This window comes from Microcebus murinus, chromosome X (genome assembly GCF_040939455.1).
Source record: "Microcebus murinus isolate Inina chromosome X, M.murinus_Inina_mat1.0, whole genome shotgun sequence".
NCBI classification, from domain to species: Eukaryota; Metazoa; Chordata; class Mammalia; order Primates; family Cheirogaleidae; genus Microcebus; species Microcebus murinus.
The window spans coordinates 94,253,106-94,265,819 of NC_134136.1; the positions used below are offsets into that span (position 1 = coordinate 94,253,106).

General features: G+C 33.9%; 2 protein-coding genes across 2 annotated transcripts in view; one reads left to right on the plus strand and one right to left on the minus strand.

Moving 5' to 3' along the window:
- The window catches only part of RS1 (retinoschisin 1), a 284,554-nt gene that overhangs the window by 131,794 nt on the left and 140,046 nt on the right, over window positions 1-12,714 (minus strand). The gene's annotated exons all lie outside the window — the stretch shown is intronic.
- PPEF1 (protein phosphatase with EF-hand domain 1) overlaps window positions 1-12,714 on the plus strand; it is a 121,979-nt gene that overhangs the window by 107,560 nt on the left and 1,705 nt on the right. Inside the window, exons 14-15 of the mRNA XM_075999172.1 lie at window positions 8,745-8,848; window positions 11,597-11,760. Of these exons, the coding sequence (XP_075855287.1) occupies window positions 8,745-8,848; window positions 11,597-11,760 (268 nt within the window). The remainder of the gene's footprint in view (window positions 1-8,744; window positions 8,849-11,596; window positions 11,761-12,714) is intronic.

The following is a 12,714-nucleotide window of genomic DNA, read 5'->3' on the forward strand; positions in this document are numbered from 1 at the left end:
ATGTTTCAGACACTGTTATAGGCACAGGTGCTACAGCAATAAATAAGATAGGCAAAAATCCCCTCATCAAACATATATCTCAGTGTGAAGAGAAAGAGAGTAAACAGCATATATGCCTTTTTTTTTTAACAAAGATAGAATCACACTGCACACTCTATTCTGTAACTGACTTTTTTCCCTGTAAAGATTATATCACAAACATCATTCCAAGTTAGTATGTATGGACCTAATTCAGTCTTTTTAGTACATGTATACTATTTTATAATATACATGTACCATAATAGTTATGGAGTGACTGACTAAATCTTCTTCAGTTGATAGATGTCCAGATTGATTTCAGGATTTTGCATTTAGAAGCAATGCTATAACAAACATTCCTATATATAAGGAACTCATACAACTCAATAGCAAATAAATAAATAAATAATCCAATTTAAAAATGGGCAAAGGACTTGAATAGACATTTTTCCTGAGAAGACATACATACAAATGAAAAGGTACTCAGCATCACTAATCATCACAGAAATGCAAATCAACGCCACAATGAGATATCACCTCACACCTGTTAGGGTGGCTATTATCAAAAAGACAAGAGAGAATAATTGTTGGCAAGGCTGTGAAACTCTTGTACACTGTTGGTAGGAATGTAAATTGGTGAGCCATTATGGAAAACTGTACAGAGATTCTTTAAAAACTTAAAAATAGAACTACCATATGATCCAGCAATCCTACTTCATGATATATATCCAAAGGAAATGAGATTAGTATCTTGAAGAGATAGCTACACTCTCATGATCATTGTAGCATTATTCACAATAGTCAAGATATGTAAATAAACTAAGTGTCGATTAATAGATAAACAAAATGTCATATATATGTATATATCTATCTCACATATCTCTCTCTCTATATATATATATAGTCATCCCTCTATATCTGTGGGGGATTGTTCCAGGAGCCCCCTTGGGTACCAAAATCTACAAATGCTCAAGTCCCTTATATAAAATGGCATAGCATTTGCATATAACCTGTGCACATCCTCCCACATACTTTAAATCGTCTCTAGATTACTTATAATGCCTAATACAATGTAAATGATATGTAAATAGTTGTTATACTATATTTTTTAGGGAATAGTTACAAGAAACAAAAAGCCTATACATGTTCAGTATAGATACAACCATCTATTTTGTTTTTTAATATTTTTGATCTGTGTTTGGTTGAATCCCCTAATGCAGAACCCACAGATGTGAAGGGCCAACTTTACATCAAAATGGAATATTATTCAGCCATTAAAAAAGAAATCTTGCCATTTGTGACAATATGGATAAACCTAGAAGGCCTTATGCTAAGTGAAATAAGTCAGACAAATACTGTATGATTCTCACTTATATGTGGAATCTTAAAAAGTCAAACTCATAGAGCTAGAGAGTAGAACAGTGGTTTCCAGGGGCTGGGGTTTGGGAATGGGGAGACTTAGGTCAAAGGGTACAATCTTTCAGTTATTAGACGAATAAGTTCTGGGGCTCTAATGTGCATCATGGTGACCATAGTTATTAATACTATATTGTATATTTGAAATTTGCTAAAAGAGTAGATTTCAAGTGTTCTCACTATACCCCCCACACACACGTAACTGTATGAGATGATGCATGTATTAACTGACTTGATTGTGGTAATCATTCCGCAATATATATGTACATCATCATTCCACAATACATTTGTATATCAAATCATCACATTGTATACTCTAAATATATAAATTTTATTTGTCAATAAAACCTGAATAAAACTGGAAAAAATTCCTCTGTGCATATGTGTATATGTGTGTACATACATGCATATACATATATCTGTAATGTTTAGTAATTTTATTTTTTAATGTAAGATTTTAAAATATGGAATTTAAGGATTTCTATGTTTAAAATTTAATAGCTACTTCAAAAGATTGTAACAATTGACAACCTGAAAAGCAGCATACCAATTTCTCCACATCCTCATTAGTCTCAGATAATATTACTGTTTTTAATTTTTGCCAAGCTGAAGGATAAAAATGATAAATCCCATTGTTTTAATTAGCATTTTTAGACAGCTGAGGTTATAAATCTATCTTACAGTTTTTGGCCATTACATTTTCCCTTTGAATTCTCTATATCATTCTTTTATTTTATATTGGGTTGTCATTTTGGGATCAATTTTTAGGAGCTCTTTGCATATGAGGGATAGAGAATTTTTATAGGCATATTGCATATACTTATTGCTGTCTTGGTTTTACTTTAGTTCTATGAAGTCATATTAATTTATAATTTTATTATAACTTTTGGATTTTTACCTTGTTTCAAAAAATGTCCCTACACCAAGGTTATATAAATATTTTCTCCCCTCCCTTTATACATATATATATTCTTAAATTTAACAGCTTTGTTGAGATATGATTTATATATTATAAAGTTTACCCATTTACAATTCAATATTTAGTATATTTATGAAGTTGTAAAATCATCATCATTACCTAACTTTTGAACATTTTTAGCATTCTAAAAAGAAAACTCATACTCCTTAACAATTACTTCCCATCACCTCCCCTAATTGCAGCATGCATCCACTAATCTGTTTGCTGTCTATATGGATTTGCCTATTCTGGGCATATAAATGGGATCACACAATATGTGATCTTTTATGATTGGCTTCTTTCAAGCGGTGTTTTTAAGGTCATTCATGGTGTAGCCCGTATCAGTATTTCATTCGTTTTTATGGTTGAATAATATTCCATTGTATGAATATATCACATTTTGTTGATGCATTCATGAGTTGGTGAACATTTAGGTTGTTCCAACTTTTTGGTCATTGTGAATAATGCTGTTATGAACATTCATGGACAAGTTTTCATGTGGATACATGCTTCACTTCTCTTGAGTATATACTTAGGTGGAATTGCTGGGTTATATGGGTTGTAAACTCTATGTTTAACACTTTGAGGAACTTGCAAATTTTTTTTCCCTTTTATTTCATCATATTATGGAGGTACAAATATTGCTAGGGTTACAAACATTGCCCCTGCCCCCCTTTCCTCCCCTCATGTGTCCAATCCCCGGGTGGTGTGCACCACACACGCAATGTAAGCATACACCCCTTTCCTCCTCCCCCCTCCCACCTGCCCACCACCTGATAAAAAATTTTGGTTTTTTTTTTCGTCTTTCCTTTGCTTGTTTTTTTTTTTTTTGGACATTTTTGTTACATTGTATATCCTTGCCTCTCCCTAAGAAGGGTTAGAGTTATGCCCTTCCCCTCTGAAATGCTCGCCACATCCCTAAGATTGGGTCCCCACCCCCAATCCCTGGTGAGCATTGCCACCATTTGAAAACCATAGTTTTAATTAATCAGTACCAATTTGATGGTGAGTAGATGTGGGGCCCATTTTCCATGTCTTGTGTCGCCTCACTTTGGATAACAGGCTTAAGCTTAATCCAGGATAGCATAAACGGTGCTAGCTCACAGTCATTTCTTAGGATTGAGTAATATTCCATTGTGAGCATATACCACATTTTAATTATCCACTCATGAATTGACGGGCACTTGGGTTGTTTCCATGACTGTGCAATAGTGAATTGTGCTGCCATAAACATTCGGGTGCAGATGTCTTTATAATAGAATGTCTTATGGGCTCTTTTGGGTAGATGCCCAACAATGCTATTGCAGGGTCGAATGGTATTTCTATTTCTAGCTGTTTGAGATATCTCCAAATTCTTTTTCACAAAGGTTGCACTAATTTGCAGTCCCACCAGCTGTGTAATAGTGTTCCTGTCTCTCCATATCCTCACCAGCATTTGTTGTTTTGGGATTTCTTTATATAGGCCATTCTTACTGGGGTTAGGTGGTATCTCATTGTGGTTTTGATTTGCATTTCTCTAAAACTTGCAAAATTTTTTTCCAAGGGGCTGAACAATTTTGCATTTCTACCATCAATGTATGAGGATTCCAATTGTTCTACATTTTTGACAATCCTTGTTATGATCTGTAGCCCTGTTAGTGAATGTGAGATAGAATCTCATTGTGGTTTTGATTTGTATTTACCTAATGATCAATGAGGTTGAGCATCTTTTCATGTGCTTATTAGACATTTGTATATCTTCCTTGGAGAAATATGTATTTCAGGTCTTTTTTCCATTTTTAATTGAATTATCACTTTTTAATTATTGCATTGTAGGAGTTCTTTATATATTCTATAGACGTGTCACTTATTAGATGTTTGACTTGCAAATATTCTCTCCCATTCTGTGGGACATCTTTTCCCTTTGGGGATGGTATTATTTGTAGCACAAAAGGTTTTCATTTTGAGGAAATCCAATTTATCTGCTTTTTTTCTTTTGTTGCTTATACTTTTAGTGTTGTGTCTAAGAAGCCATTACCTAACCCAAAGTCATAAGGATTTATTCCTATGTTTTTTTCTAAGAGTTTTATAGGTTTAGTTCTTACATTTAGGTCTCTGATCCTTTTTGAGTTAATTTTTGTGTATGGTATGTGGTAGGGGCTTAACTTTATTTTTTTATACGTGTATTTCCAGTTGTCTCAGCACCATTAGTTGAAAAGACTATTCTTCCCCCATTTAATTGTCTTGGCACTGTTGTCAAAAATAAATTCATCATAATATAAGGATTTGTTTCTACACTTTAAATTGTATTCCATTTGTCTGTGTCTATCATAATGTGAGTACCACACTGTCCTAATTATTGTAGCTTTCTAGTAACTTTTAAAACTGATAAATATGAGTTGAATTTTGTACTTCTTTTTAAATATTGTTTTGGCTATTCTGGGTCCCTTGGATTTCCATATGAATTTTAGAATCAGTTTGTCAACTTACAAAATGCTAGCTAGGATTTTGATAGGGATTATATTGAATCTGTAGATCAATTTGAAGGCTATTGCCATCTTAATCATATTAAGCCTTCCAGTCTATGAACATGGAATATTGTTCTATTTGTTTAGATCTTCTTTAATTTCTTTCAACAATGTTTCATACCTTTCATTGTACAAGTCTTTGACTTACTTTGTTAAATTTATTTCTAAGTATTTTATTCTTTTTGGTGCTATAGTAAGTAGAATTGTTTTAATTACATTTTTGGATTCTTGATTTCTAGTGTGTGGAAATACAATTGATTTTTATTGATCTTGTATAATCTTGATGAACTTTTTAATTGGTTCTAATAGTTTTTTAGTGGATTCCTTGGTATTTCTGTATACTAGATCATATTATCTGTTAATAGAGATATTCTTCATTTCCAATCTAAATATCTTTTATTTATTTTTCTTGCCTAATTTTCCTAGCTAGAACCTCTAGTACAGTGTTGCATAAAACTGGTAAAAGCAGATATCCTTGTCTTGTTTCTGATCTTAAGGGAGATGCATTGACTCTTTCACCATTAAGTATGATGTTAGCTGTGTATTTTTTGTAGATGCCCCTTATCAAGTGTAGGAAGTTCTCTTTTATGCCTAAAAGTTTCTTTTGGTTGAGTTTTTTTTTTATCATTAGAGTATTGGATTTTGTCAAATACGTTTTTTTCTGTATCTATTGAGATGATCATGTGATTTTTGTCCTGTGTTAATATGGTGTATTTTATTGGTTGATTTCAGATATTTGGCAAACCTTGTATTCTTAGACTAAAACCTATTTGCTCATGGTGTATAATCCTTTTTATATGTTGCTGAATGCTGTTTGCCAGTATTTTGTTGAGACTTTGCATCTATATTCATAAGAGATACTGGTCTGTAGTTTTCTTATGATCCTTGTCTGGTTTTTGAATCAGGGTAATACTAGATTCTAATGTCAACCACCTCTTCTGTTTTTTGGAAGAGTTTGTGAATGATTGGTATTAGTGCTTCTTCAAATGTTTGGTGGAATTCACCAGTGAAGCCATCTATCTGGCTCTGGGCTTTTTTTGTGAGTTGTTCAATTACTTATTTAATCTTTTTACCTGTTACAAGCATGTTCAGTTTTTCTATTTCTTCCTAGTCAGTTTTGGTAGTTCGTGTCATTCTAGCAATTTGTCCTTTTCATGTGGGTTATCTAATTCATTGGTGTACAATTGTTTATAGTGTTCCCATGTAATCTTTTTTTTTTACTTCTGTAAGGTTAGTAGTGATGTCCCCTCTTTCATTCTTGATTTTACAAATTTGAGTCTTCTTTTTTTTCTTGGAGGGTCTAAAGATATGTTAATTTTGTTGGTTTTTTTCAAAGAATCAATTTTGGGTTTTACTGATTTTCTCTATTATTTTCTATTCTCTATTTCATTTCTTTCTGCTCTATTCTTTATTATTTTCTTTTTTTTCTGTTTGTGTTGGGTGTAGTCTCTTTTCGTAGTTTTCTTAAAATGGAAGATTATGTTATCGATTTGAGATCTTCCTTCCTTTATAATATAAGCATCTATAGCTATAAATTTTCCTCTAAGCATTGCATTAGTTGCATGCCATATTTTTTTTTTTTTTTTTTTTTTTTGGTTGTCAAGGTCTGCTTTACTAGGTTTTTCGTTGGTTTTATAAGCATACAGAAACAAGTAGGGAGGGGCAGCGGGGGGTTAGGGTTGATCAGTCAAGAACAGTTTAGGGTCAATCAATTACAAACTTCCTAGGGTTTATCAATCACAGATAGCCTCTGGCGCCAAGCCTGAAGTGTTTATTAGTCACAAACAACCTCTGGCGCCAAGCCTGGAATATCTTGCGATCTTTCTCAGAACGGCCATTAAGCACCTTCTGACAGCTCAGGGTATTTATGGGTTAAGACCCTCAAAGGCCTCGGTTCCTAACATCTCCCCCCCTCTTTATTAATATGAGGGAGATTTGTATAAGTTGGTGAAGAGCCTGTCTTAGGCTACGCGATGATGCCATATGTTTTAATATGTTATCTTTCCATTTTCATTCATCTTAAAGTATTTTCTAATCTCTTTTATTTCTTCTTTGACCTGTTGATTATTTAAGATTCTGTTAATTTCCTCACATCTGTGAATTTCCTGAATTATTTTCCATTATTAATATTTAATGTATTTATTTTGTGGTCAGAAAAGATACTTGTATGATTTTAATCCTTTTAAATCCATTAATACTTATATTATGGCTTAGCATAAGGTCTACTATGGACAATGTTCCACATGTGCTTTAGAACAATGTAATTCTGTTGTTAGGGAGAGTTTTTTATACATATGTTTTAGATCTACTTGGTTTAGATACTGTTTAAGTATTCTATGTCCTTGTTGATTTTCCACCTAGTTGTTCTATCCATTAGTGAAAGTAGAGTGTTGAAGTCCCAACTATTGTTGAATTGTCTATGTCTGTCTTCAATTCTGTCAGTTCTTACTTCACATATAGCTTTGGGCTCTGTTGTGAGATTCATATATGTTTATGATTGCTTTATTTTCTTGGTTAACTAGCTGTTTTATCATTATAAAATGTCCTTCTTTATCTCTTTTTATCTTAAAGTCCATTTTGTCTACTATTAGTATGACCACTCTAGTTCTCATGGTTGCTGTTTGCATGGTATTTTTTTTTGTCCCTTGCCCTTTAAACTCTTAATATCTTTAAAACTAAAGTCTGTCTCCTGTAGACAACATACAATTGGATTTTTTTTTTTTTTTTTTGAGACAGAATCTCACTTTGTTGCCCAGGCTAGAGTGAGTGCCATGGTGGCAGCCTAACTCACAGCAACCTCAAACTCCTGGGCTCAAGCGATCCTGCTGCCTCAGCCTCCCGAGTAGCTGGGACTACAAGCATCCGCCACCATGCCTGGCTAATTTTTTCTATATGTATTAGTTGGCCAATTAATTTCTTTCTATTTATAGTAGAGACGGGGTCTCGCTCTTGCTCAGGCTGGTTTCGAACTCCTGACCTCGAGCAATCCACCCGCCTCGGCCTCCCAGAGTGCTAGGATTACAGGCATGAGCCACCACGCCCAGCCTACAATTGGATCTTGTGTTTTGTTTTTATCCAGTCTCACAATCTCTGCCTTTTGATTTGATTATTTAATCCATTTGCATATGATGTTATTGTTGATATGCTTGGATTTATATCTACCATTTAAAGTAAATCGCCTGACTGCATCTCTACTACCCATGAAAGGTGATTTGAAACCACGTGTAGAAGCATGGAGCAATCATGACCATTTTGTTCCTCTGTTCCTCCTTTATTTCAAACATTTGTTTTTGTAAATGGTCTGAAATAGAGGTTTACATCCAGATGGTTAGCTATGGTAGTACTATTTTTAAAAATTGTCCTTTTCTACCAAATTATAATACCTTCTGTTGTCATATATATTGTTTCCATATATGTCATATATATTTCCAATATGTCATATATATTGTTTCCATTGGATATACTTATGAAATTTCTATTATGTTCTACTCATTATCTATCTTCTCTTGTGTTAATACCTATTGTTATATTTTAATAACTTAATGGTAAATTTCAGAATCTGGTTTGGCAAGTCCTTCTTTACTTTCCTTCTTTTCAAGTATTTGTTCATGTGAATCTTGACATTCAAAAGAAAACACGATTTATAATCCTTTTAAAACTTCACAAAATGCTCACATGCACACATATATATGTATCCTTATACATTCATTTACTCTCTGGTAACATGGTATGTGAGAATTTAAGTAATTCATTTAAAGTGAAAACTGGTAAATGATAACATACATTAAAATGAAACAGAACAAGATGATTTGTGTAATTTTCACCTAATGTTTTTTTTAATATAGGGTTAATATTATAGAAATCAGTGCCATCAGGATGTTAAAAGAAAAAATAATTTCACGAAAAACTGACCTCATTCATGCTTTTCAACTTCAAGACAGAAAATCAGGTAATAAAAGTATGTAACATCTACCATTTCTTAACATAGCAGGTTACATACAGATCAGTTTTCTTTCTTTGTTTTTTTTTTTTTTTTTTGTGATTCCTTAGGGTTTCAATTCTCCATTTTTGCTAGAAAGGAATGATAGAGATAAAAATAAAATATAATCCGTTATTTGCTCAATAAAAGGCATATTTTTTCTTTTAAGCAAGCTTCTTTCAACTTAAAAAACCAACAATAACTCTGAATTAGACTTCTATTCTGGTAATTTGTTAGACTAGACACTCTGGAGGCTTTTCCTGTTAATAAACAGCTAGATTCTAGAGGATGAAGATGAAAGTAAATCTCCTGGCTGTATCTCCACTACCCATGAAAGTTGATTGAAAACCACATGTGGAAGCATAGAGTAACAAGCAAGCACAAAAGGCTAGATAAAATGGACAAATTCCTAAAATATATATGTGTACACATACACCCTTGCAAAAAAGACACAAAAACAAATAGAAAAACTGAACACTGTTATAACTATTAAAGAAATTAGATATGAAATTTTGAAACTTTTCACAAAAAAATCTGTGTTCAGACTTATTTATTATTGTTTATTGTTTATGTTCAGCTTTATTAGCCATTACAATATATATTTGACAAATAAATAAGACCAATCTTACACAAACTATTCCAGAGAATAGAAACAAAGAGAATGCATCCTAGATTATTTTAGTAGGTCAGCATAACCCTGATATCAAAATCTAAAAAGAACATTATGGAAAAGGAAAATTAAAGACTAACCTCATTCATAAATTTAGATGGAAAAAAAATCCTAAGTGAAATATTAGCAAAAGATAAATATATTAGTATATCACAACCAAATTTGGTTTATGCTAGGAATTCTAGATTGTTTTTAACATTTGAAAATTAATTCACCACTTTAACACAATTAAAGAAGTCATATAATTATTCTATCAAAATAAATAAAATTGATGTATTTCACCTTGGTTTCATGGTTTTAAAAAGCATTTAGAAAACTAAGTACTGAACTTCCTTAATCTCATAAAGGATATCTACCAGAGCTTATAGCAAATAACATATTTAATGGAGAAATGTTAAAAGCTTTCTTTCTAAGATTGGGAATGAGAGGAGGATGTTGTGGCAGGCTGAATAATCTTCTGCTCCCTACTACGTCCACATCCTGATTCCCAGAATCTGTGAATGTTACCTTATGTGGCAAAGAGTCTCTGATTAATTCAAGAGTCTGTGATTAATTTAAGGATCTTTACCTGGGGAGATTATCCAGTATTAGCCAAGTGGACCTGATGTCACAATGGTCCTTATAAGAGGGACATAGGAAGAGACAGAGTCAGAGGAGAAGGTGATATAATGATGGAAACAGATATTGAAATGACGTACTTTGAAGGTAGAAGAAGAGGCCACGAGCCAAGGAATGCAAATGACCACTAAAAGCTGGAAAAGGCAAGGAAGCAGATCCTCCCCTCAGAGCCTCCAGAAGGAACCAGTCCTGCTGATAAGTTACTTTTGCCCTATAAAACTTTATTTCAGACTTCAGAAGGTGATAGTAATTGCAAGGAATCACAAGGGGCCCTTTTGGATGTTGGGAACATTCTCTTTCTTGACCTTGGTGGTGGTTACACAAGAGTTCTCCGTGTCATAATTCATTAAGCTCTGTATTTGTTTTGTGAACTTTTCCTGTATGTGTAAAATGCCAATTACAAAAAATAATGATGTGGAAGGGGTGGGGAACCTGCCTTGGGGCCACATGTGGCCTTCTGGATCCTTGACTGCAACCTTTTGACTGAATCCAAATTTTACAGAACAAATCATTTTATTAAAAGGGGTGCTGTGGAGAAAAATGAAGCTTTTCTTGCCTCCTTTACTACTTAAAAAAGAACAATCTTGAAATCAGAAGGCTGCAGGTTCCCCACTGCTTGCTCAAAACCCTTAAAAATCTGCATACCCTTTGATCTTGCAATTCCACTTCTAGGAATGATCCTAAGGAAATAATGGAATAGTTTCACAGCCATTAAAATGATGATGTAGATCTATGTTTATTAACATAGATGGATATCCATGATTTATGGCGAATAAAAACACAGGTTAGAGTAAATGTTTGTGTGTGTGTGTGTGTTTTGCCATATGCAATACATGTATATAAAACATATGCTAGAGTATAATGTATATTTGGTTTTAAGAAAGAGAAAATATTTACATTTATGCATATATATGTTTATATACATAGGCCAAGAATAGTAACTTTTTTCTGTTTATTCAAAATCATTTAAAGTGAGCATATCTTTAATCAGAAAAAATAAAGATGTCTGTATTTTGAAAAATTGCATATAATATTGGAGGAAAAAGGATATTAGCTGGGAAAATGACAGGCGAGTAATATACCAAAATATTTTTTAAAAAGTAAAATCTTTCATCCTTTGTATTCTTTTACATTTTCAAATCTTCTGTAATAAGCATACCTTACTTTGTTAATCAGAAAAAGGAAAAAAATCTAATACCCAAAGTCTGATCTCCTACCGGTGACAATCGGGTCAGATATGTGGAACATTAAAGACTTTCTTTGGTTAGTCCTGCCTCAGGTCTAAGGAACCTGGTTGGACAAATCACAAACGAAAACAGCAAGCCCCCAGGCCTGGAAACCCCAGGCTGCCCACTGGCTCTGTTAAGGAGGTTGTGTTTTTTTCAAATCAAATTGTAAATAAATTATATGGGCTTTGTTGTTATTGTCAGGAAAACTTTCTCTGGGCCGGTGGGCTTTTTGCATGGAGAGTGTTTTGGGGCTAAACTTACCATGGAGAAGCCTGAGTTCCTTTCTTGTAAACACCGACAAAGATGGAAATGTCAGCTACATGTCCAGCTTCCAGGATATCCGCATTGAAAAACCTGTGAAAGAGGCAAGTGAAACACAGCCCCAGCTAAAACCTGGCTGGGCCGAAACAGCCTTCGGACAACCTATAAGATAACAGTCTTTTGAAAAGTTGGGAGAGGAATCATCTAAATCATCTAATGGTTGAGAGCAACAGGCTTAGGAAAGGCAGGAGGGGAATCTCCAAGGTACATTGTGATCTGTTCCAGAAATTTCCATGTTCTCAGGAGAAGCAAAAAGAGAAAAACAAAAAGCTTCAGCAAGGGAATGCACAGCAAATACGGGATATTTTTTTAAGTGCTGTCCAGCAGAAAAGCAGACGTGCCATCCATTCTTTCATACAACATACCATTTAGAATTTTTAACATAGTCCTTGTTAAACTGTGAGTGTACAGACTTGCTGACATGACCCAAAATATGCCCTAAAGATTTTTAAAATGTAGGATCCCTTATTAATTAAATGTAAATACCCTGGGGAGAGTTATCAGATCCCAGTACTTATTAGTTAACAACTCATTAGCAGTTATCACATTGAGCTGAAAGCGAGCTAATTGGAGCTAGGATTTGGGAGATCCTTTGCAGGGAAAATGAGAAGTTAAGAGCAGCAAGAAGGGAAGTAAAGTGCAGGTTGGAGACTAAAATATCCCCAGGAAGGAGGCTTTTGACTTTACTTCAGAGGCAGTTTACCATGGTGACTAAGATCAGAGCTTTTGGCATCAGAGATTTAAATCCCACCTTACCAGCCATGTGACCCTTGGGGAAGTTCTTTTATCTCTGTTTTCTAATCTGTAAAATGGACACAACAATAGTTCCATTCCTATTCCTTAGGGTAGCTGTAGAGGACTAAATGAAATAATCCACATAAAGCTCTCTGTAAATGGTGGCTGTTGTTACTTACTGCTGCCTTACTCACATTGGCCCTGTCCTCTGAGAACACAGACTGCAGAAGCCTTAGAACACAAGAGCAAGGTCTTTTCTCTAA